This window comes from Scomber scombrus, chromosome 4 (genome assembly GCF_963691925.1).
Source record: "Scomber scombrus chromosome 4, fScoSco1.1, whole genome shotgun sequence".
In the NCBI taxonomy this organism is placed as follows: domain Eukaryota; kingdom Metazoa; phylum Chordata; class Actinopteri; order Scombriformes; family Scombridae; genus Scomber; species Scomber scombrus.
Window position 1 is genome coordinate 21,524,021 of NC_084973.1, and position 26,791 is coordinate 21,550,811.

General features: G+C 40.6%; 1 protein-coding gene across 10 annotated transcripts; it reads left to right on the plus strand.

Annotated features, from left to right (window-relative positions):
* atxn2 (ataxin 2) lies at positions 1–26,789 on the plus strand. Of its 10 annotated transcripts, none has more exons than XM_062417468.1 (26): positions 1–474; positions 2,047–2,077; positions 2,462–2,521; positions 2,942–3,013; positions 4,431–4,581; positions 5,490–5,504; positions 10,184–10,308; positions 10,510–10,601; positions 10,821–11,009; positions 11,945–12,117; positions 12,479–12,727; positions 14,558–14,743; positions 14,993–15,172; positions 15,282–15,389; positions 15,573–15,643; positions 15,787–16,151; positions 16,729–16,792; positions 16,897–17,043; positions 18,518–18,535; positions 19,152–19,224; positions 20,416–20,624; positions 21,993–22,119; positions 22,229–22,420; positions 22,517–22,725; positions 23,947–24,121; positions 25,919–26,789. In XM_062417468.1, the coding sequence occupies exons 1-26, from the start codon at positions 365–367 to the stop codon at positions 25,945–25,947; spliced, it is 3,420 nt and encodes a 1,139-aa protein (XP_062273452.1). In that variant the 5' UTR covers positions 1–364; the 3' UTR covers positions 25,948–26,789. The 10 variants fall into 10 exon arrangements, with proteins under 10 accessions (XP_062273452.1, XP_062273454.1, XP_062273453.1 ...); XM_062417470.1 differs by having other exon boundaries at positions 20,416–20,609; XM_062417469.1 differs by having other exon boundaries at positions 19,152–19,218.
* Positions 26,790–26,791: the final 2 nt, after the last annotated feature.

Consider the following 26,791-nt stretch of genomic DNA (forward strand, 5'->3'; position numbering starts at 1 on the left):
GCTGTTAGCAACGGAAAGAGCCCGTGATAGCTGTAAACCCTATTTTCAGATAATCGAAATTTCGTGTAAGGATTACGTGACAAATTGACAGGAGGCCTAACACCCATCTTTATCGCAGAAGAGTGATTGGCGCCTGTTGTCTTTTTTTTTAAATATTATTTTTTCTGTTTTAATAGGAATTGTACAGATTGCTAATTCAGCTAGCAACCCGTTAGCCTAGCTGGCTTCTTAGCATAGCATTTTGCTCAAGAGGCACGTTGAAAATCAGCCCGCTACGCTAAGCAACATCTCTGGACTGCTGTCACACAACCACACACCGTCCCCAAGCTGGTCGTCTTAAGACACTGTCTTTTATGGGATCACCATGTCAATGAAGGCCGGTGGAAATCGCAGCAAGCCCGGCGGTGGCAGCACCGCTGGTGCCGCCGCCTCCGGTGCCGGAGGAAGCGGCGGGGGGAGACAGAATCTGGGCAGGTCTGTGACATTTAAACGCTCAGTTAGCCAAATAATAACACAGCAGCGAAGGGTGAATGTGGTTGATTTCCAGGACTTGTGCACTGTCCCTTCAAACAGGAGCAATTTTAAGAGATGACATTCCCGTTTAGTGGTGTTAAAAGCAGTACGTGTTTAGTGATCGTTGTTCGGGCCTTGCGACGGGTTGGTCACCCAGCGTTATGCAGTGAAGCTAGCGAGGCCTGTCAGCTTTGCCCCCCAACGCTGTTGCAACTTCGACGTAACGCTAACCTCTGCTTGCACACTTCAAGTAAGGCATATCATCTGGTTTGCGGTTGTATGTATTTTGCAATTTTTTTGGGCTCACGTGTGTGTAGCAGCAGAAGTAGCTCACCACCACGCTGCTGGTATATCACTTAACAATCGGCTGGGATTCAATTTAGCAGGCGTTTAATTAGCCATTTGACAGCCCATGCTTGTTATTCAGTGCACTTGCTTCATCCAGTACTATAACAGCAAAGCTAACGGGACACAGCCTTTTGGCCAATTCGCATCCCTACTAGCTGCGATAAAGCAAAGCATCGGTATTTTGTTTTTCACTTTAGCTGTTTACTGCAATATTGCTGCAAATGTTTTTTTTTTTTTTTTTATGTGTGCAAAGGAATTGATATAAAACGTGTGGGCGCACGAAAGAAAGGGGCGGGTGTGGAGACGGGGTTGAGAAGAAGAAGGAGGAGGAGGAGGAGGAGAAGGGGGGATTGTAGACTGACGGGCTTTCAACCTTGACGTTGCCGTTGCTGCTCGTACGAAATAGTGTCCTTGAAGAATGACATTTATGCACATGTCGTCCTAAAAGATGAAGCTAACACATTCTGTCAGTGCAAAAGAGCCTGCATGCGTTTTTTTAGTCGGATTTCGGTGGTGTTTTAATTTGCTCAGGCGTGTATTCACCGGTCACTAGGACAGTACGCCCCATTCATTGCGTAGGTTTCCTCGTTTGGGGCCTTGCAAAGGATGTTATAAAATAAGGATGGACCAGTTGTACACATTCACACAAGCACACCGGCCTATTTCCGATTGAAATGACTCTTGGGATGATTTTGCTGTATTATTTAAGGCAACTTGGTGTATTGAAGCGAGTTTGTTACTCATTCACAACGGGTATAATGTTAGGGAAGTAAGCATTGCCTATATTAGATCAAGAGTGCGTGTATGCCTGGCCATGTGCCAGTTGCTGAACAAGGTGCATTTTAGGACATGCTTGAATAAATGTAAGCTAGGCTACAGAGTGTTTGGCCTGCAGCCTGTTGAGCATATATATTTTTTAAAGCAAACATATAAGAACTGTGGGAAAATCCATGTTTAATTTCATTATGACATTCATATAACATTAATAGTATTGTTAGGTTTAATTGAATTAATTTGATGTCATGATGCTCCCAGGGATTCTCCTTAAAAATATACAACAGAGATTTACGTCACTACCTCCCCTAAAGTTCTGTCATTCCTGCATAGGTGAATGACACTTTCACATCAGTACTGATGATCATGGCGTATTTGACTAACAATGTGATTTATTTTTCTTTCTTTCAGGGGGAGACACAGTGGTAAAGGTCCTGCAGCAGTAAGTAACCTGTTGGAAGAGTTAACTCTTATGAGTCAGAGGAATGTATGTATACCCCTTTTAGCCACAGAGGGTGTTGTATTGTATTAAAGGGACACTGCTTTTTGAAAACCCACACACTGGATTAATGCTGTTTTCTTGTTCACTCTGTACCTTAATGTAAATACAGAATCATAAGTTTTAAGGCATGCCATTTGGTTCAGCAGTTACACAGGATGGACCTTGGATAAAAAGTATAAATCCAGCATATTGGATATTTGTCTCTTATTGATTTTTTTTCTTCTTATTGTTAAACAGGAGTCAATGAAGGATTTGAGAACTTAGTTAGCATAATTTCTCTCTGCAAACGAAAAGCATCATATGTTAACTGTGTTTTCTATTTAGGTCATATTCAATGGTGTATATGCAAATATGAGGATGGTCCATGTCTTGACTTCAGTGGTGGTATGTTTTCTCTTTGTCTGGGTTTTTTTTTAAGCTTACTATGATGATTTTGCAGATATATGTCTAGTATGTTCTTGTGAATCAATAACGAATTGAGAAGAATGAGCACAGTAACAAGAAAACCTTGTCTGATACAGCCATGTGAATCATGCTTACTGTGAATGAATTATTACCAGCAGTATGTTCTGCAGCCTGTCTTTCACCACATGCTGTTTCTTGAAAACGTCTACGCTGCAATAAACAAAGCCTGTGGGAATCATAGAGACAGCTGGTTGCATAAACAAAGCAGAGATTGATCAATCATTTGTCTGTTTCACAGCAGATGGGTTTCTGAACTTGTTTTTTGAATGTGTAAATTGACATTGACACTTTAGTGTATGAGTGTTACAGTGAACAATGTCTGGCCTGTTTTATTTTTAGGGGACCAAGTGTGAGCTCAAGGTGAAAAATGGAGCAGTCTATGAAGGAGTGTTCAAGACCTATGGTCCAGAGGTAAGGATCATGCCTAGTATGACGTTCTTTCTAGGTGCTAATATGGAGCTAGTTCTGTAATTTCCTCCATAAGAACACTAATGATTAAGGTTAACTGTTCTGCTAAGATAGTTTCCAGCCTGCATAAATAGTAGCTTCATCCCTGAGGTGGCTGAGACAAAGATCGCCTTTTCCATCTCTCTTTTTATGGAGGAGCTGGTATGTGGCTCTTCATTTCATCCTCCCTTTAATGTTGAAGTATTTCCCCAATCTTTCCCCTCTGTGGAAATTTCATCTCGCACAAATGAAAATGAAAAGCTTAACTTGAGCAATGGCTTAAGTTTGTGTCCAGTTCGTTTGGCAGAGCAGGGCTTTGACTTCAGTTTGTGATGGGATGTTAGGGTTAGGATGCATTATCCCCTGTTTTCAAACCAAACCACACAGTTGATATTTATGTATCTTTTATCTCCTACCTTTTTCTCAGATAGTGTGACTGAATTGTGAATAAGGCTTGCTGGATTATCCCAAAAGAAATTAGATTTGGCGTGCTTGCACAGGCAAATACACCACTTTGTTTTGTGATCAAAACCGAGCATCACATTTGGCTTTTATTACCACAGTGTGCACAAAGTGATCTGTCAAAATATGCTGAAAAATTCACAAAGCTGTATTTACCACACTTCTGTACACTGTGTCTTAGTCAACAATGATGTGTTTGGTTGCAGGACTTGTGTTTTCAGTTAACTCCAGCAGTGTCTCACTAGTTGTAGTTTAATTACTTGTTTTGAGTAAATTGCAGGAATTCTCTGCTCCCACTGCAACTCACACGCTCCTCTACCTGGCATGTTAGCCATCAAATGAACAGATCTCATTTATTTGATGTCTTATTTTAAAATTCTGTCAGCCAAAGACCCAAGAACTGATTGCTGTTCAGATTTAGGGAAACATGGTGGGCTAAAAATTGCAAGTTATCTCCCCAATCAAAGAAATTAATTCACTCTTGCAGTCATTTTGATTGATTAGATCCAACGGCATCTAATGGTTATTTTAATTGTCTCTTATTTTTTGACATGTAATAGTGAAAGAAGCCTGCCATCATTTTCAAGGGCACTAAGTGAAATTTTCAGATTGCCTATTTTTTCTGATCCACAGTCTAAAATGGAAAAAAAATTAAATTGATTTACAATGAGAAAAAGCAGAGATCTCTCATGTCTGACGAGCCGGAACCAGACATGGTTCGGTGGTTTTGCTTAATAAATGAATTTAAGTGATCGAATGATTTATTAAAAGTGCCTCCCATTAATTTTCTCTCAGTTCAGCTACTAAAGAGTATAATTAGGATGAAACCTGTGTGGTCTCTGGATGATGATGGTCTAGGCTTTTGCAAGTATTTGAGATTACCCTTCACTCTGATTGAACACAATGTTTTTTTCCTCAGTGTGACCTGGTGTTGGATGCAGCTCACAGAAAGAGCCCAGAGCCGAGCATAGGCCCCAGGAAAGAGGATATTGTGGAGAGCATTATTTTCAAGGCCTCCGATGTAGTTGTGGTGACCTTCAAAGATGTGGACCTGAATTTTGCCAGGAAAGGTACAGAACACATCTTGTATTATCAAATAGTACAGTATAATCTTGTACACTCTAAAAAAACATGAAGCACTCACAGTGTATCTAGGTGAGATTGTCACTTTGCATTTATTGCGCACACAAATAAACACATGCCAGAGTGAATGCCCATCAGTGCATACACACAACATATTGATCTCTCTCAGTCTGTATTCCCCATCTTGATGTCACAGGGACTTTGCCATGAGTTAAATCTTGTGTGTCTGTTCTGAGTGGCCAGTCATTGAAGACTAATGTGATTTATTGATTGGTCCGAAGGTTGCTGTGGCGCAGCAAGGACACTCAATAAAGGCTGAATGAGTCTTCTTCATCTAATTCATCTTGACCCATATAATTCTCCTTTGAGCCATAATGACTGTGTGGGAAGGTTTTATTCTCTGAAAATGAACAGGTGAAAAAGTGCCAGGGCTCACCCACAGGATAGGAAGAGATGGTGCTGCAATGGTGCCTTTCAAACAATTAAATTAATATGTTATATTGAAGTGAACAATTGTGGGCTAACTGGAAATTTACTTTGGAGAAAAGAAAAGTAAAACATACTAAGAAACACTGCTAATGTTAGTGATTTTTTGTTACTGCACATAGTACTGGTGAGAGATGTTATTTTATTAGGAGCTACTGTTGTTTTTGACCAACTGCATAGATAAAACATGGGGAGGTGATGAGTTTGCTAGACAAGGGTTGACTGAATATGAGTACAGATTGTTAAAAAGGGGAATTTTCCTTTTTAAAAATCACAAATAGTTGATCCGCATCCTAATATTGTTGGGTAGGAAATGAACTGTTAGTGTTATAGTCTGTCAGTCATTCTGTCTGTCAGTCCATCTTCTGACTCTCTGTCATCTGTCTGTCTCTCCTCTCCACTGGTCTAGTCTCCTCTGACACAGGTAATATATGACTGTTTTCTCTTCTCGCACATCTCTGCACTGTTCACACACAAACATACATACTTTGATAAGCTTGCTTCAAATGAATTTAAAAAAAATCACCACCACACCAAAAATCTGTGAATCTCTGAGGTTTGGCAAGTGCTGGGCGGTATGACCAAAAATGTATATCACAATTTGTATTTCTTTTTAAAATTTTTGCACGATTTGGCCTTTATGTAGGTTTATAGTGGTTTGTTCTACTGTCAGGAGTACATTGAGTTTACATGAATCACTTCAAAAGTTTGTTTCTGAGTCTGAATGAAAGTAAACAACAGGAACTAGCCGCCTGTAGCGGCATTATTGCTAACTACATAAAGATTTATATCTGGGGTAACTTGTTGGCTAACCGAACCACCCACATATTCACCCGCACACGCTGATCTTTTTACATATATGAGGCTGACTTTCACTGCGGTTAGACAGAAAGGAAACTGAAGAAGAAGAAAAAAAGAAGTTCAATGACAGATATTCCTGTGGACTATTATGAGAACGATCGAGAATCCTTTCACTATAAATGACCAAGTTCATTTATTTGAGCCGGAGTACACAGAGAAGACATGGAAGAAAAAGAATGTCATGAAAGTGAACAGACAGTAATGGTTACCTTAGTGAAACTGCAGTCACTGCTCTTCTAAAGAGTGAAGAGGGAAAACTTGACCTGTTGGCTGCCAGACTCTGATAATCTGTAAATGTCCACAGAAGAGAGTAATCCCGGCGTGCAGGTGGTCGAGTGGTTAGAGCGCATGCCACGTACGCAGCCGACCCCGGTTCGAATCCCAGCCAGAGGTCCTTTGCTGCATGTCACCCCCCCCCCTCTCCCATGTTTCCTGTCTGACAACTTCTGAATAAAGGTGTCTATGCCGAAAAATATCTTTAAAAAAAAAAAAGAAGAGGGTAATCCCAGCTGTGTAACTATTGCACATGGATTTACAGCGTTTATCAACATTGTCGTCCTGGAGACTGTTTATCTCCACAAAACCAAATGGAAGAAGAGAGCGAGGCCGGCTGGATCAAACATTCAGCTCCACAGGGTAATAAAAACGCGATGACAACACATAACCATGTAAGGAATTGCACTATTGTAAGTCCATTATCCAGCGTTAGTCCAACTGTAAACTGCTCAGTGTGTATTTCATCATTTTATCTTTGCATTACTATGTAACTACTTCACAAGCATGAATACACCCTGAGCTGTCCACTGCCTCAGAAGTAAACTGCCCATGATGTAGTTCTATATGCAGTTAGCCGTGATTCTGCTACAGGCAGCTAGTTCCTGTGTTTACTTTTGTTCAGACTCTCAAACGTTTGAAGTGTTCATGTCAAAATCAAATTTATTTCTAAAGCAGTAGGAGGCCTCGTTAGCTGGATTCAATCTGAATCTCAATAACAGATCTACCTGAGCTGTGCCCACATGCTGTTCAGTGGTGTAATTTTATAAATGTACAAATATTAGTGTTACAGATTGTTTATATGTCACAAATTGTTTGCCATGCTAAAGACAGTTAGTTGTGGGTTATTAATTATGCTATAAAGTTATAACCATTAGTAAGAAGGCTATGCAGTTAACTGGGGTCCTCTTTCAATATACTTTACACAGTATGACCCTACCTTAGCGCTCTTCGGGTGGATTATATATTTTGCTGCCTGTTGAAGATTTACTGCAATTATTTTAGCTATGGATAACGTAATGCTCTGTATGGAAATGTATATTATACAGGAAATTAAAATTGGTGTATCGCCCAGCACTAGGCTTGGGTCAGAACTGTTGCCAATCTATTGCTGCTATTTATGTACAATATCATGAATAAATGTGAGGAATGCTGCTATCGTATAGCTAAAAAAACAAAAACATATCTGGTACAGGTTAATCTTGCTCCCTCTTTTCATCATATCCTTTATAGTCCTTAGACTTGATGTTGCTTTCAGTGGAAGAGCAGCCAGTTGCCATATTACACAATTTTCAATTTGGCGTTTACTTCAAAGTGCTGCAAAAGTATAAAAACTAGACCCAGTGTGACCATGTGTTTATAATGACTGTGAGGACTTGTGAGAGACGGCCAATAATGTTACATGTTTAATGTAGTTAACTATCAGTTATAACTATAGTTCTGGTTTTTAGCCGTCTCTTTAAGTTATATTTCAAAATGAATCAAATTCTTAATTTTAACCTAGTTTGGCCCACGCACCATTTGAGTCTGTACATAATCAGCCAGCAGTGGCATCCTTGTTGCTGTGACTCGCTTAACGTGTCTCTTAATTGATTTAAAATAAGCTGCATTTTTTTTGGATGAGATTCATTTTACTTACTTTAATATTGTGATCTGCTGGACCAGGGCTGAGGTCAAATCAGAGCTACATGGAACAGAAATTTTTAAGCATGACAAATTTGATTTCCATTGAAAGCAACAGATTGCGAACTCACATCGAACATTAACAACTTAATTTGCTTTCTGAGTTTTGTATTAAAAATCAAGTAAAGTCGGGATGTTTAAATTTGCTTTGGGCCTGAAGTGCTTTGAGATCATATAATCGACTGCAATCTAAATGCATGTTTGCTTACCCCTCAATATGCCCACATCTGATTTGTAAATGTTCTTTATTTTTAAGTCGGGTTCCCATGATGGACAGTTCATAAAGCATGTCATCCACCTCTGCTAGCGTATTTCAAGCCTTTTAGCAAACTGTGAATATGGTGCAAATCCAGCATTTCTAAGCATGACTTTCTCTCTGCCAGAAATGATGAAATGTGTTATTTGTTGTGGGATGAGTTTGGAGGACTGAGGTGTACAATTCCAGGTGGCTGATAAGCTTTATGAACAGTCCATTGGTGCTAACTCTGCGAATGTGAGACTTGGGCTGACATGAGATAAGATTTCCTTTCAAATATCATTGAAGGTTTTCTTTGAGCATAGCCAACCATGCTTTGATTAGGCCAACCAAACTAATCACCCCCAGGTAAACTTTTATACATATGAATAGTGTCTTCGAGAGGTTGCAGGAGGTAAATTCAGGCATTGTAGATACATGTCGATGCCTGTAGTTACTCATCATTGTTTTTAATGTATAGATTAACATATATAGATTTACAAAAGCTAGCTCAAGCAATAGCTCAAATTTTCTTTGAAAGGATTTTTTCCCAATCCAGTTGGACCCATGTCTGGTTTTGAGTGCGTGTACCTGTTACCACTCCTACTGGGTGTAAATCTTAAGGAATTCCGAAAAATTGTTTCAATTCAGATTCTTGGGTGTCAGAAACGATTCACAATCGATTCTCAATTCGAAACAGATTCTCAATTTAATGAGTAGAAAAGGAGCACAATTTTCAGTCTCTCGCTCCAGTATAGTGTGCCAAATCATTCCCTGGTGTCCTCATTCAACTGAAATTCAAGATTAAACAAAAGTGACAGTTAAGATGAATGGTCTACATTCTTTTTATTTTAAAAAGTTAACTGGAGTAATCAAAGAATTTTCCTGCCTGTATGAGAATAACAAAGAGTGCTCCACTGCGTTATTAACGTCATGTCTCCAGCAGTGCAGAGCAGCCTATCTGCTCTGGAAAACATATCATTGTCCAGTTGGTTTAAGTTGTTTAATGCTGCAGTGTGTGTTAGTCAGCCGGTCTCGTTTGTTACTGCTGGAGTTCATTGCTCCGCTCTGCTAATGTAAGTGTCTGTGCGACGATGTAGTAAGTTCACAAAATACTTAAAGTCTGTGTAAAGTAAGAATAAATATGTGTCCTGAGTTTGACATACCACAGAAAAGTGTGTTGTTAAGCACCCTGCCAAATTTGAATAATTAAAAAAATCGCCAAATATATGAAATTAGGCTTCAAAGTTGTGTAAAAATCTATCTCTGCTCCCAAACACTGTGGGCGTGCCTGCCGAGTTCACTGAAACCCCGCCCCCTACCAAGTGTCACCTGTCAAAGTCACCACCTCTACCCGAAACATGGACGCTACGTTTGAAAGCTTTCTGCTGCTAGTTCGGCGGCTAGCTCGGCAGCTAACTCAGCTAACTGGCTAACTCTAGACTATAGTAGTAGTAGTGTGCACTAAATGTATTTATACCGCTACAGCAGCAGTGGCGGGTTTACGCGATTTTCAGACCTGCCCATTAAATCCTGAACACAGAAATTTTCAAACACAGTTTGTGAAGCCTAGCTACACAATTCAAATCTAAATGGTTGAAATGCTTCTTACACATTTTTGAGGAATACATTTACGACCTTTTTAATTTGTTTAGAAGAAAATGGCTGAATTCACTTTACACAAACTTTAACGTTCATTTCGCAAGATTGTTGCAGCTGAGTTCTGCCCTTTTCGTTGTATCGACATCACGTTATTAAACATTTAGAAACTCGATTTCTGACATTTGTGAATCGATTCAGAATCATAATAGATAAGAATCAAGATTGTGTGAATTGATTTTTTTTTTTTTTTTTTTTTTTTACCTACCCCTAAGTACCTCCACATAGACTTTTGCCATGAGAGCTTGTGGCAGAAGCTCTTGAAGCATGAAAACTTCCCTGCATAAGTAGAAAGGTTGCAGCCATGTGGGTGAATACCATCATGAGCCTCTGTGTCTTGTTTGTGTTTGACAGTCTGCTTGTACGTAAATATGTAATCTTCTGTGTTACAGACAACTTCACAGATGCAGCAGTGAGTGGTAAGATCAATGGAGAGCACAAAGAGAAAGATCTGGAGCCCTGGGATGGAGGAGAGACTCACAACTCTGACAGCCTTGAGTCTCTGGATACAGATGTGGTAATAAAACCGACACAAACCCCACAGCAGACATTGATGCATCACTTTTGAATACATAGAATGATGATAATAATGAAGAATGATGATTTGTGGGAAGTACTAACCAGAGTTTGTCATTTGATCAACAACATTGATAATTTGTTTATAGGCCTTTTGGTGAAAGGGTTTCTCTTTCTCTCACACTCTCTGTCTTCATATTAGTCAAATGGGTGGGACCCCAATGACATGTTCAAGTACAATGAGGAGAAGTATGGAGTCTTGTCTACATATGACAGCAGCCTGTCCACATATACGTAAGCTTCTCAGTGTACTCTGTGTACATGCATACATATAAAGGAATGCAATGCATTTTAGAAGATATTTGTGTATCTGTAGTCATTAACATATGCTGCTATCACCCATCACACCATTTTAGTTGGACACCATATGACTGTAGTAAAATCTTGTAACTAGGCTTTCTCTAGTCACTTCATCACCTTGCTGCTCTTGTCTGACCTGAGCTTGTTTCCCAGGGTCCCACTGGAGCGGGACAACTCAGAAGAGTTCCTCAAGAGGGAAGCGCGTGCCGCCCAGTTGGCAGAGGAGATTGAGGCCAGCGCCACGTACAAGGCCCGCGTGGCCCTGGAGAATGATGAACGCTCCGAAGAGGAGAAATATACTGCTGTGGTGCGAGGGGAAAGGGAGACTCACACACTAAGCAGGTGAGATCAGAATAAACACACTTACGTAGTTATTGTGCTGGTTAGTATGCGTCAGTGCACATCTTGCAATATTGTAATAGAATAGATTCTTTGCAAACCCAGCGTGATTTTGATCACTGCAGTCTGTAAATATCTTTTGCGTGACTTATTGTTTGGCTCTTGATGTGTGCCCCAGTGTTAGCTCCTTTTTAAAACATTGACGTATTTTCAAACGTCATGGAGTTAACCTAGCAGATAATTATAATAATCAGCAGTGTTATTCTTAATATCTGCAAACATTCATTGCCTATAGGTCCACATTTATTGAATTAAATACCTCCTCGTCCATAAAACTTACTATAAATATCTTCAGAGTTGATTTATTGTCTGGGAGTGCTGGTTTCTCCCCCGGGTACCGTTCAGGAAAGAAACTGAGAGAGACACATTGTACTTATCTGTGTTCACACTCTGTGTACATCATTTGCAGTGCCAAATATTTTACAATGGCAAAAGAAGGATTTCTGTTTGAGCATGTCATATACTATATCTCCTTACATTTTGTTGAGACTTTTGTTTATATCATACAATATATTGTCTTTATTTTTGAAGGACTTTGACTATTCATCAATAAAGTGGAAGGATGAGACCACAAATACATAGATTATTATGTACCACAGTCCTTGCAGATGGTGTGGATTTGCAGTAGAAAAGCTCAGCCTTGTGAAGAATATTCAACCATTAAACAAACAAAGTAGTTCCAGAAGAAATTAGATAGCAGCTGTTTCCAGAACAAACATGTGCTTGATAATTAAAGAAACATGTTCATTTTGGCTCACGATAAGTTGAATGTAACAGGGTGTAGAATACATTCGGCTTTGTTATCTTGACTATTATCTTGTATATATTTAACAATGCATCTGCATGAATTGATTGTTTGTGTTTGTGCATGTGTGCAGGGAGAACAAGTACATTCCCCCAGGTCAGAGGAACAGGGAGGCGATGTCATGGGGGCCCGGACGTCAAAATTCACCCCGTCTGGCTCAGAACTCAGCCGGACCCTCAACTCCTCGACCAGGACCTCACGACTACAGTCCCAGCTCTGGGGCCGACCAGAGGGTGGTCAATGGAGGTACGGATAGTCCATCTCACACAAAACTGTGGTGTTACTTTCCTACCGCCTGTATCATTTCTATTTGAAGAAAAACTTCACACATAGAGGAGCATTGGTAGGTCTTGACACTGTAGAGACTTTTGATGATGTGATGACTTTGGCTTACAAATCTTTGGGATGTTTGTATGTGTTGCTGCTGTCAATTTATTTGATTACTGTATCCTACTTAAGTTAAAGTTGTGTCATGCCTTGCTATTCTTTCTTATGTTTATTAATCTCCCCCTTCTTTCAGTTCTTCTATGTTCTTTGTTTCCCCCCATTTTAATTGCTCATCATCTGCTGTTGGCCATCCTTGATCATTTGTCCTTCCCTTTTTTAGGTTCATCCCATTGGCCCTCACCCTGTCCGTCTCCTTCCTCCCGCCCCCCCTCTCGTTACCAGTCTGGCCCCTCCTCCCTGCCTCCTCGGGCGACCACGCCCACCAGGCCACCCTCCAGACCCCCCTCTCGACCTTCCAGACCTCCTTCTCATTCATCCCACCCCTCCTATCCCTCCTCCTCATCTTCCTTTTCCCACCATGGGCCCACGTCGCCAGCCTCCACTCTGCCCAAACGCATGTCTTCAGAAGGTACCCACATCTGTGTGGAGTAGACCTGGGCAAAGGCATGAGTTGAAGGTGGATGGATTGATCTTAACCTCAAAATGAAATCCCCAATCATGTTGAAAGGTGTTTTTAAAGGGTCTTAAAGTTCAATAAAAGAACTACTTTCAAGAATAAATTTGCCCAGGTCTAGCGTGGAACAACAGAGTAAGGTGAAATTGCCTCTGCGGACAGATTTTGGGTCAGTTTTGCGATTACCACCCAAATGGAACGTGAGGTTTAAGTAAACTACAAAACTGATCCATCATCAGTGCATCAGGCAGTTTCACCTTGGCATGCGGGAGCACCGCGCTGTGTGCTGTGCTTTCTGTCTAGCAAGAGTTATGCTACCTAAAACACCAGTGCATCAGTCTCTCCAAATATTTACGCATAGAGCAGTCAACAAGACGATGATCTCACCAGGGAGCCCAACATTTTAGCTAATTAGAGCAGCTGTTGCTGCTAAATAGCTGAAAGCAAACTTTACATTTAAATACCATTTTAAGGCTTCCATGCTGCGTCTTCCAACTTTTCTTAAAGATACAAAGTTATTTGATGTGAAGGATGAGATGCACAACTTCACCTACATTTGGCAAGAACAACATGTAGAGATAATCTGATATTTCATTGACTGTATACTCAGTTTATTTTGGTGGAAATCAGTTGTTCCTCACCTCCTTCTATGGACAGCGACACATTTTTGTTGTGTTTGTTTTGAATTTGAACAGATTGGATTTGACATGTTTGGATATCTTCATCCATATTCTATCCTCATTAGTATTAAAGCATTAGTATTAAATATCTGTCTCTTGGGCCTGTATTGACACCTAATATCATTACAGCAAGGTAAAAACATCAGCCACCGGAGGTCAGCAAGAACAAGAGTGATATATTAATCTGTGAAATTATTTGTATTTCATATATGGATTAACTGTGTAGTCTATAACCTATAAATATCAGCAGACACATGCTATTTGTCATTTTTCTTAAACAGACCTTTTTCACAACAGACATTTTGGCAAGTCAGAGCAGGAAAACTACAGGTGCAATTAAGGATATTAGGCATAGTGTATGATGGTTCACGTGTATGGCTCCCTCGGACACTCGAGTGAAACAAAGCCTTTTCAGTACTGTTATCAGTTCCACCTGTGCTTTTTCTGCTATGACAAGTGAAAAAAAATGTCTGCTGTGACAAAAGTCCATTTGCGGACAGTATTTAAAACGTTTGACTCCTACGACGTTCAAGCTCAAACATACTGGAAGTCAGCCCTTTAACCTCTGAGTGTTTGTTTCATTTAAATCCAACAAGCTGGAGTACAGAGCTAAAATAATAAAGTGTCACGGTCAAAACACTGCTGTATTTTGCAGATGTTTTAACAGTAAAATGACAAAATGTTCAACTGGCGTTCAGCCAAACATCAGTTCTGCCCTCTGTTGTCTCCTGTGAGACAAACACTGCTCGTCTAACTGCACCAACTCTGCTAAACAGTGAATCCTTTAAGTACAGGTTTCCACCTCACCTTCTGTACTCTATTTCCCAATTTCTTATCTCTCACTTCACTTGGTTGTGGTTTGAAAAGTGTGGTGTGGTGTTTGATCACTTTGCAGCAACCTCTGCCCATTTCTTCACTAACATGCATGTCACCAAATAACATAATTGGTGTGATATTTGAGTCATAGCTTGAGATGTCATCACTCCAGAGGGTTGGGCTGCTAAAAGAGTTTCAAAGAGAAATGTCTACACGGCAGGATGGTAAGAGAGACGTTCATCTCGCCTCCATCGTTTGTTTATGAAGTTCTGTCTCTTCTCATTTGTAGGTCCACCAAGGATGTCTCCAAAATCCCAGCGGACGCCTCGTGCTCACAGAGTGCCACCCTGCCGGACCACTGGAGTCCCTCCAGGAGTGGACCTAATTTCCCACAATGCCCCTGGAGAGGTCCCAGTGACTCCACCAACCAGAAGCAGCTCCTCTGGAGGGACCTGGTCCTCTGTGGTCAGCGGAGGTAGAGCAGTTCTCTCCCTTCTTTTCTCTTATTATTCTTATAACTTTAGAACTTTTGGCTTTATTAAGATATCAGACATCGAAACATAACTTTAAATAATTAAATCAAGCTAAACTGCCACTGGATGGCATGTTTTGAAGGGTTTTATGCTGAGACAAAGGTCACTTAAAATGATTTAGTTGAGTTGTGTTGGTTAATGATTGTTTAGCAAGTGATCACTAAAATCTCATCTCTCTTTCGTCTCCTCAGCTCACAGACCTCGCTCCCCTCGACAGAATAGCATGGGTGGTGCCTCCCCTGCCTCCTCCTCCCTCCCGTCACCCCAGACAGGAACGGCTCCTGTGGAAACTGCTGCCACCCCGACATCAGCTCCCTCTCCTACTGCTGCTAGCCCCGCCCCTAACATGGTCACCTCTCCATCAGGGGACGGTAAGTTCATAGTTAACCCACAAGGCATTTACTGGGATAAAGCCGAGCCTCATATGAAATACCTGATTTTGTTTGCTCACAAATCCTTGTCTGTTTCTGTTCTGTAAAGCAAAAGAGTGTCGCGTCCAGGAGACAAGACAAACATCCCCCACGGCTAACAAGGAGAACATCAAGCCCTTGGATAGCTCACCTAGTATCCCCAGACCACCCTGTAAAGGTACAGTATTTACTAGACAGCAGTATTTACCTGCAGGAGGCCTTAAACTGAGATACCTAAAATTCACCAGTTTCCCTGTGTGTTGGTGTAGTATAATTTAGGCTGTTGTGCTGTATTAGAAAATATATATTTCCACAGTTTGGATAAATGAAAAACCTTCAATCATCTCCCTTCACCTTGCAGGACAGCCTTCTATGGCACAAGACCACAGAAAACAAATAGATAAGTTAAAGCAATTTAGCGTAGATTTTAGGGTAAGTATCTTTTTCCATTTTTTTATGATACTGAGATGTTGCAAATCTTCTGACATTAACACCCCGCCTCCCAATGTTACCAAAGCTCCACCTGAGCTTGTATGTGCCCCCTGTAACTCACCTTTTCACCTTTTATCCTCCAGTTGCAGTCTAGTTCAAACTCAGAACCTGCCTTCGACCAGATGATGACCAAGCCTCCCAGAGATCGAGCAGACAAGCCTAAAGACCTTCCTATTGACAAAGCCTCCACAGTGGGGCGGGAGGGCAATGAAGAAGGTGTTGTAGTGAGCGCGGCTGGCACCCCTGGAGGTACCCCTGCTCCATCCACCGCCACCACAAACACCAGTAAGCCTGGCAGCCCTTCTGCACTGTCCCCATCTCCATCAGCCCCAGACCAGAAGAGGGCGGGGCTGGATGTAACATCACAGGGAGTTCAGACAACAGCCACATCCACTTTCAGTGGGCCCAAGCATGAAGAGAAGGAGGAGAAGAAGGAGGCAGTACAAGAGTGAGTAGACACATATTACATGATAAGTTTGGTGATATTTTATATTTACTCATGTCAATAGATCTCATGAAAAAACATTGAATTGAGTTTACTAAGAAGTGTTTTCTGTGTATTCAGAATCTGACACAATTGAACATATGAATTAGCCTCATTGGTGTACATGTTGTAACATGTTTCTTCATCACCATGAACACAACAACTTTAGTTTATTCAAAGTTGATCTCACAGGTTGCTGGAAACCCTCATAGAGTACGCGAGCAGTGTATTAATCCACTGCTGAAAATAGTCCCTCAAAAATACATTTTACTTTTGTTACAGTAACATTTGAAAAAAATTACCAAGCTTTTCTTTAAAAACTAAAAGTATATTTAAGGGGGCTGTGAGTGAGATTTGTGTCTTCAGGGGGGAACACATGGGTTTGGTAACGGTAAGGAATGCAGAAAGTATTCAAAGATTGACCAACACGTTGTTGGTTTTGGTCTTTTCATGGGATTTGTTCACAATAAGACTAATATAGAAAAATCCCAGACTAATCTTTTTGAATGTTAACTTCTTCACTGTTTTTCTCATCCTGCAGTCAAGTGAGAAAATCAACCTTGAACCCAAACGCCAACGAGTTCAAGCCCAGGTTCAATACGCAGGTTGGTGTGTCCCGCTGCTGGCAGAGAACCCAGTATAAATTCCTCAAATTGAAAACAAAAGTAAACAAAAACTAATCTCTGTCTCTGTTTGTCACCTTCATCAGCCCAAACCAGCAAACACCCCTACCCCCCCTAGACCCCAGGGCCAGCCCAGCCCCTCTATCGTGGTCCAGCAGCCCCCAACTGTCTATGGACAGACAGTCTGCTTCCCCCAGATGTATCCTCTCACACCAGTCAGCCCTGGAGTGCAGGTGAGACACACACCTGCATGCTGACATGTACAGTATGGAGGAGGATGTGTGTGTGTGTGCGCGCGCTTATAGAATATCACATTAAATGACATGAAAGGTTCATTGAAACTCCAGCATCTTCCACCATCTCTACTAATATGTCCTCATTTGTCATCCTTCTTCCTCATCTTGTCTTTGATTCTGATGCATGCCCTTTTTTTCTCCTCCATATATTTTTAATAAGACTTATTTCACCATAAAATATTTTAATTGTATGTTTTTTCTATACACCTGCTGGCTTTTAATTTTGCTCATCTTAATACTGGCCTTTTTTCATCTGTCATCTGCCCAACACTGTTTTAATGCAATGAATTAATGTAGTTAAATGATTTGAATGTCTAGGGTAAAATTTAGGATAACCTCAAGCATAACAAGTATATGACATCTGTATACTATATGTCAAAATGATTCATGGCTTTTAAGTAGGGGTGTTTTAAAAAATAGTTTAACAGAAAAATCACGATTCTTTTTTCCCCCCTTTTTTTAAGTCTTCTACGATTATGCATTGGTTCACAAATGTCAAAACAGATTTTTCTAAATGTTAGTTAATAACGTCAACAGAACGAAAAACTCAACTGCAAGGGCAGAGCAGCACCTGGATAGTCTACAGCACCCACACGCTAGAGTTATCCAGTAGTTTATCTTCAGAAACAGCATTGCAAGCAGGTTTTAATTTAATAACTAAATAATTACCTTTGCAAGAATATCGTGAAGTATATTGTGAACTTTCTACACCGTCACTCAAAGACTAACGTTTGCAGAATGGAGCAGTTAACTCCAGCAGTAACAAACGAGACTGGCTGACTAACACACACTGCAGCATTAAACAACTTAAACCAACTCTGAGGGGAAGAAGGTGCTCAGTCGGTTTCACCTCAACAACCCTGCAGCTGCTCAGTTTTATTGTACAGAGATGTTTTTCCTCCGAGTTAACGGTGCAGTAGAGAGGCTGCTCTGCACTGCTGGAGACATGATATTAATAACACAGCGGAGCACCCTTACACCTCAGTGTACTCATACAGGCAGGAGACTGTAATATGCTTTGAAGTTAATTCATTAATTAATGCAGTTCATTTTTAAAAATAAAAAGGCTGCAAACCATTTATCTTAATTGCCAGTCATATGTCATATTGTATTTCAGAGGACGAAGGATATCCGTGATATCTGTTTTGAATAAATTCGGCCAAGAATCGGAGTCAGATCTTAAGATTCCTGAAGACCCACACCCCTACTTTTAAGTCTCAGAGCACAACATTATTTTTTGATGAAAACTATGACTTTTGCAGTAGTAAATCTATGTTTCCTGTGTTGCTTTAAGAAATACTTGGTGATCCAACATCAGACACGTGTAAAGAAAAAAATACCTTGGTGAACAACTAAAGAGTGGTTCTTTTTTCCTTTTCTCCCCCTCCTCCTCTCTCTCTCGCTCCATTAGAAAAGCATAATATGGAAGGTTTGTGAATTTTTCTAAGATTTTCATTTTTTTTAATCCTTTTTATTTTTTTTTAAGCCCAATCCATACTGAGATGTATGTTTGCTTGCTTGTTGAATTAATGCCATCAGATGTTGGTTTGCCAACTTCTTATTGCAATCCATTTAAAACTGTCATCACAGATGGACGTTTGTCACCACATCTTAATTTCTATGAACTGCAATAGTTTGTCAGACAAATGACTGTAAGCTAGTTGGAGTTTAAACCTGTTTATTTTTACTGCAGTACTGTTTGTAATACAAATGCATGGAAGAGGATGACACACAGTGTTTGGGTTATAGTCAGAGTTGTGAAACACATTTTTCTCCAAATGATAGAAAGGCATAATGAATGCATGTGGCCCCAGGTAAGAGATAAATCCTACAATGTCACACACTCCTATCCTTACATGGTGTTAGCTGATTAAGCAGCAGTTAAAACTGAATAGTCCAACACCACATGCAGTCTGTAATTCACATTCTTATTCAATTCCTGGTTTTCATTCCTCTTAGAAATGATGCTAACGTGTCGCTGAGAAAATCTGAAAATATAAACTTGTTTCCTCCGTCTACCATCCTCATCCCCCTCCTCCCTTCAGTCTCCAGCTATGTACCAGGTTCAGATGCCTCATATGACAGTCAGCCAGTCTAAACCATACAGACCAGGTAAAGGTGAGAACAACTAGTGCTTTGTCTTTTTAAAGCCTGCTGTCTCTCATGTCATTCTCAGTCTTTCTACTCTATGACCCCTGTATTTCTCCCCCACCTTTGTCTCTCTCTATCTCTAACTTACTTAATAAATCTGGTGGGGAAATTACCGTATTTGACCTGATATATGATGATTTTTTTTGGGGTGGGGTCTGAGATTATTGTTATACAAGTGGATTAAGGCTGAAATTTACACTTATTTTCATTGTTGATTAATCTGCCACATTTTTTCTCGATGAATTGTTTTGTCTACAAAATAGTGAAATAATGAAATTCTTACAGCCAAAAATGATTTAACTGTTTTATTTTGTCCAAAAGCTTTAAATCATCACATTTGGCATAATTGCTTAAATAATAACTAAAATTATGATTTGATTAAAATAGTTACCAATACATTTTCTGTTCTTGACTAATTGTTGCAGTTTTGCAGTTCTGGATCGTACTATATTTGAATACTAGATTGAATACGTTTCCTTACACACAATAGCCATGGGATGCTTTTCGCTGCCACGGAGGGAAATAATCCTTACAAACGTAAACGTGACTAGACTTCAGAATTATCTGTCAAGCAGCCGGCTCAAAAAGACTGAAAAATGTTACCAGCCAGAGAAAATCCTTCCCACCTCTCCCTTGAGCCTGACAAGACAGAGAAGAAATGTTTGAGTAGAAAATATCTGACTGAACATACACAGTAAAACCAGACAGTCTACACACGGCAGACATCCAATACCAGAGACACTATATATGTCGTCATACCACACAAGTGCAAATAAAACAAAATATTACAGAGCTCCAACCTGCAGTTTTTATCCAAGTACATGGATTGAATATAAGAAACTGATGTTACTGAAGAATCTGCTGCGCTACATAAATGTGGGATTAATTTCATGCTTTAATGAAAGTGTTTCCATAATTCAATTTTATGAGTGGCTTCAGATTATTTTTGCATTACTAGTATTTCAAGTGTTTCTCAAAAGTCCAGGAACAGCTGTTGGTAAAGGGTGGGGGTAATCTGATATTCAGGTCAAAATGGTAAATAACCTTTCCCTTTTAAAAAAAACAACCCTTTTTCTGTTTCTAACTCCTTCATCATTGTGTGAAATGTGGATGTAAAACCTAAACCTCTTCCCTTCTGCTTCTTCATGGACTCTCCAGTACCCAACATGCCCCAGCAGAGGTCAGACCAACACCACCCGCCGGGCACGCCCACCATGATGCACCCAGCAACGGCAGCAGGACCACCTATTGTAGCACAGAGCCCCGCTTACTCTGCCCAGTACTTCACCTGCAGCCCGCAGCAGTTCACCAGTCAGCCACTGGTCCAGCAGATGCCACACTACCAGTCACAGGCAAGATTCACCTCTGTCAGTACCAGCACCCACACACAACTCATACTTCCTTACACAGCAACATTTGGCCCAGGAGGCACCTGTATTAGGGACCATATGTTACCATTACAGTCACTCCAGTAGCACCAGTTAGTCCTGGCAGCCTTTATCTTTCCCAGCTGTCTCCCAGATGCTTCTGGTCCACCAGTTTGACAATGTGCCAGCATGAATCCAGTGTTTCATAACCTTTGATATGTGTAGCTGACCGCAGGCTCTCACACCTGAAGTGTGATTAAGCGGCGAGATGTGATAGAATAACTGCAGGAACACAAAAGCAGTTACCAACATTGGCCTCAGGGTGTTGAATGGTGTAACACAATGACCATGTATTGATTAGGGGAGAGACTTTCATTTAATTTTATTGGAGTTTAAATGACACAATGAAGCAGGCTATGCAGGGTGTCTAATGAAGCGTAAAAAGGGAAAGGAAGGAAGGAAGGGAAAAAGAAATTAAACTGAAACAATCTTATTAGGTGTTTGTTTTACTGTAATTGCTTCTCACTCGTCAGTAATGAAGAAAACAAAATACTCATTCTTTTTTTTTTTTAAGAAAAAACTACCCAAGGCAGCAATTCGAATCCAAAAGATGTTTCTTTTAACATTATTGACAACACTTTACTTCAATACTCGAAGTTTCGGTACTGCTATACAGTAAAATTCAACTTTTTTTGATACCTTTGAGAAATTTGAATTACACAACTAATATTAAATGTCACATAAGAACTTAATACATAAGAAGTAATTAATATATACCATTTTAAATTAAGGTGGGGCGATATAGACAAAATAATTTGTCACAGTATATTTGACTAAGTACTTTACTGATACTGCTCCAATATTGTAGGTAGGACTATCAGTGCTTTGACTTATTTACACAATTAGATTTTTGATGAATAATCATCAGTAATGTGGATATGACTGTGTAAAGGCAAATAACAGAACAGCCTGAACAATCTGATGAGTTCAGAAAATTACATCATTTTACTGTAATGCAGCCTTTTAAAACCAGGAAAAGACCATATTTAGGCCATATCCAATATTTATGACGATATCTAGTCTCATATCACGATATCAATATAAAAATGAAAATATAGCCCAGCCCTATTCTAAATTTGGTAAAGTGAATACAATTAGAAAAGTATTGTTTCAGGAATTATCAAATGAAGTAATAAGTAAATAAGACTGATCAGATGTCCATCGCAGACTTTTTTTGTTGGTTTAGACTCTCGCTTTGGGCAGCAACATAAACAACATTTAAATGAGTCGAGGTATCACACACGGCTGTCACGCTAATGTTGTTCGTCTTTCTGTCTTTTTGTCTTTTTGTCTTTATGTCTCCTCCAGGCGCAGCATGTGTTCAGTCCAGTTATGCAGAGCAGTGCCAGAATGATGGCACCACACACGCATGGGCAGCCCGGCCTCGTCTCTTCCTCAACTACACAATACCCAGAGCAGACACACACCATGTATGGTACGTCACCACACCGCTCGTGTACATGTATATGAGTTTGTGTTTGGAGCAGTACTAGAATACTTTTCCTTCTTTGTAACATTTATTCTGACTCTTGTCTGTCTCACAGTGTCTCAACAGCCAATGCCCCAGCAGTACCCCCACCCCAGCGCTACCTTGCACCCTCACCCGCAGCATCCCCAGCCCTCTGCTACACCTACGGGCCAAGGCCAGCAAGGTGGCCCTCCGCAGCATGGAGGTCCCCCTAACCACCCAGCCGCCAGCCCAGTTCAGCACTCGCAGCACCAGCAGGCGGCAGCAGGTCAGTATGTGGACTGTGTCTTGTTTCAATCTGCGTATTTTAAAAATGGAGCTTTATATTGATGTGTTTCTGCTTGTGTGTTAACATGCGACACAGCGGCGGCAGCAGCTCAGGCCCTCCACCTGGCCAACCCGCAGCAGCAGCAAATGTATTCAGCTTTGGCCCCCACACCCCCATCAATGACCCCGGGGCCAAATCCCCAGTCTCCCCAGGCATCGTTCCCTTCTGCCCAGCAGACCGTCTATATCCACCCACAGCAGGTGCAACACGGCTACAACCCCAACCACATGGCACATGTGCAGCAGGTAGGTTACAACCTGCTGCCAACTGCAGCAGCTCGAGCCAACTAATCTGATGGCAGAGTTTCTTCACAGGGTTTTAAAGGTGGGAGGGGGGAAATCTGGGACCAGATCCAGCAGGTGTCGCAGTTTATGAATGGCGCATATTTTGATGTTGATAATGATAGCAGGGGTTATTTTTTTGGCAGCTTGACTCTGCAGGATTAGGATTGGTATTATTTTTCAATTTCTGCTTTTTTCCCCCCACACTGCAGGATACAGGAAATCAATCTTTTTTGTTAATTTTAAGGACATTTCAACCACTTTAAATACATCCAAAGGCTGCAAATCTAACCTTTGTGATTCCCACAGAGTTTTGGCTCATTTGTGTCTTTAAAGGAATAGTTTATCATTTTGGGAGCTTGAGTCAGGACGCAGCTAGCATAGCTTAGCATACAGACCAGAAGTAATAGGGAACAGTTAGTCTGGTTCTCTCCAAAGTGGAAAAACAAAGGCGTTTCAGACGTGCTTTTCAGTCATCCATCTCATAATGTACGCCTTACTGAACAAATATGCTTCAGTTTGAATAAATACAGCTGTCCACACAGGCGTGTCAACTTACATTTCACTCCACAACTTGAAGCATGTTCTTACGCTTCAAGTCCAAGTCTATTTTCTTCCACTTTATGTGCTGTGCACAGTGACAGTAATTGTGAGTTGGGCTCTGAGTGCCGCCAAAATGTGGGTGACCTACACTCAGTCCTGTGTAGGAACTGAGGACTGAAGCTGCTCTGCTATCAGGTTGCTTTACTCAGGCTGTGTAGACTTTGTGAGTCCAGCCGCACCTCTAAAGCTTACTAATTAACTCATGTATGTCGTTTATTGTTGAGAGTGTCTAAACCATAAATTTGTGGTAATAAAGCAGCGTGCAGAACGCCTGCAGGGGTGTTTTTTAAATTTATTTAAGAGCTGACAGTTCATAATAAATTCTGCAGTCAGTAAATTTGACCAGAGATGATTAATAATTAGTTTTAGCCAGAGGGGTGCTATACATTACACCCACAAATATTCTCCTGCACATAACAGTGGAATACACTCTCAGTAACACACACACAGGAGCTGAGACAATTTAATAAACTTTTCTCTTGTCTTTCTGTTTGTCTCGCTGTCATTCTCACTTTCTGTCACACTTTTCCTCTCACTGTCACATACACACACACAAATATACACACTTTCTCTCACTCCCAGCATATGCAGTCTGGTATAGTGCAGTCTCACCACCCGGCACCCACCCACCCTCCGATGATGCTGATGGCTACCCAAGGTCCTCCGGGGGGTCCGCAGCCACCCATGCAACAGACTGCCCTCAACCACATCCCTGTTTCCTCCACCACACATTTCTCCTACCTGGCACATCCACAAGGTACGCTTGTTTTACTGACCAGCACACAATGGAAACCATTAACTAGCACTGAAGTGTCGGACAATATATTGAATTCATTTTTTTTTATTGGAGAAAAAAGACATGTAACAACACCTACAAAACCAATACCAATATATAGGAATTCATATAACGTAATTTCCCACACCCCAAAGTAGTGACTGAAGACACATAACATACTACATATGAGGACCTAGACAGAGACAACTATAGTGTTATAGCATAATTATTAAAACCGTTTAGGCTAATGGTTATAACTAGTTGGCTCCTCTAAGTGCCTTGACCCCGTGCAGGGAAATAACTCAGGCTTCCTCCGCCCCATGGCATGGCAGCCCGCAAGCACTCCGGGGAGGGAGGAGAGAGGCATTTTTATTTATTTGATGTAATTGTTTATACACGGTGTGAAAAAAACTCAAAATGTTGAAAATTGAGTTATTATAATCTGCACAAACTGTTATTTTTACTGAATAAGACTTCAGCTGTTTTAATACAGTGGAAACACATGTAGATAAACACACCATCACATGTTGATCAACATCTGCACACCACCTCCAAACAAAATAACCTCATTTTTAAATGTTTTAATTAAAAAATTTTCCCAAGCTGCTTTGTAAATAAATGCTGCCAGCTTTCATCACGTGGCCATCAAAGTGCATTGAAACCTTTATGAAGGTCCAACAGGGATCGAATTGTACTTCTAAAATAAATAATAATTTTGTGCTTTAGCCATAAAGGCCTGTAAACTATGTCATGTATAGTTTCAGTGTAAGTGGACTCTTTGTAGTTTACGGGTCTGTCATAACTCCAGATGGCTTCCTCATAGTGGATCTAACAATCACATACTGAAAAAAAAAAAGTGTGCTCTGGCAATGCTATCATGAGAGTTACAGCCATGGCAGAAGACTAAACAGTCTCCTGTCTCTACCCATAGTTGGTTGGCTAACCTTAGCTAGCCAGCTGTCTGGCAGCACGAGGCTGATGTGTTGTCAAGAAGCATTAACGTTGGGAGCAGATGAATCACTCAGCCGTCTTTCAGTGTCTGCCCAGTTTATGCTGAAACTGGACTAAAGTAAATGTCCGTGCTTCATTTATTTGAAGTATCTGGCGCTGACTCTGTGGCTGTAAACCTGTGTTCTTCTTGTTTAAACCTACACAACAGTGACCTTCAGTTTTAAGCTCTTTGCATTTTTGTGAAATAAATCAATTAATCACTGTATGTACATCGAAACAGCTTTTACTTTCTGTAATCTTTCTTTCTGTCCATACTGGCTGATGACGTGTTTCTAAAGAACCAGCAGAAAACCAGATCCGCAGCTCATGACCTTTTGCAAAAACATGACATTTCCTCTTTGTTTCCCTGGAAATGGTTTCTGTTTCTGTGCTGAAGTGACGGGAAAGTAACAAAAAGAAGGAAAATTGTACTAAAAAAACTAAAACTTTGGAACATACTTGATTTAACTCAGACTGCTGAAACCTCAGATTGGCTTCAGATAAACTTAAGTGTATTTTTGCACAGTAGATGAACAGAATAGATTTTGTCCATCTGTTACACTGGATAGACATTAAAAGGATCTTTTAATGTCTATCATGAAGAGGAGGAATGATTACAGCGAGCAGAAACTGTTCTGATCTTACTGACACCTGGCAAGAAAAAATGCAGACCTATCTTTTTTCTTTTCTTTTTTCTTTGGACCACATCACCCATCAAACTTTTAACTCTGTAGTGGTGGAAAATTTCTAAATGACATGAATTTCCCCCATTTTGTCTTCTCCCTGCAGTGCAACCTCATCACCAGCAGCAGCTGTAGATAGAGGGCGCCAGCGAGCTGAGGGACCCCGCTCTGTGTCGCGCTTCTCAACCAGAGCCTTCATAACCAGGCGATGAAGAAAATGAGAGCCCTCCCTCTCCTCTCTTTCCTCATCCTCACCAGACATGCTTCACATCAGCTTTTCTCTTCCTCCCCCACCCCCCTCCTTCTCCCTCCTCCTCCTCCCTCCTTCCTCCCAGACTAGGCAATAAGAGAATGTTAACAGGTTGATGCAGTGACATGTTTTAACGAGCTAGAGAGTTTTAATGGTCAAGACTGCTCCAAATTTTGCCCCTGTTCACACACAGATTCGCACACACACATAGATACACTCACACACAAACGAAACACCCACATTCACTTTCAGGGCGTCCCAAATTGCAACTTGAGTCAGCTTGCCAAGTGAGACGTGAAAGAGAGCGTGAGAGAAACTAATCAGTGAGAGTGAAGAAGAAAATTCAACTGGAACTTGTATTTTTGTCTGCACCTTGTTAATGGAGAAAAAAAAAATCTTCCAACTGTTAGACAGTATTAATCTTACTGTTTATTGCTGCTGCTATGTGCTGCGTTTGTTTCCAGACTACACGACAGGTTTCTAACAGAACTAAAAACAAAAAAAAAACATGACAAGAAGCTTCATGTGAAATAAACACATTTTCGGCAGCCGAGAGGACAGGAGAAACGTTATTTATGAAATTATAATGGCTGAGGTGATCAGATCCCACTTCTCACCCGACCCTTATGTAACTTTTAAGTTAAAACTTTTACTTTGTAGATAATATAAATAATTTAAAAAACGAGAAAAAAAATTTAAAAACAATAAAAAAGTTTTAAAAACTGAACG

What these genes read in the sequence shown, in the direction of transcription:
- atxn2 (XM_062417468.1), top strand. Translation starts at nt 365, where the DNA reads ATGTCAATGAAGGCCGGTGGAAATCGCAGCAAGCCCGGCGGTGGCAGC. An exon ending in CACCTCTCCATCAGGGGACG is followed by an intron (nt 15,173 to 15,281) that starts GTAAGTTCATAG and finishes TGTTCTGTAAAG; the next exon opens with CAAAAGAGTGTCGCGTCCAG. An exon ending in CACAGGCAAGATTCACCTCT is followed by an intron (nt 20,625 to 21,992) that starts GTCAGTACCAGC and finishes TGTCTCCTCCAG; the next exon opens with GCGCAGCATGTGTTCAGTCC.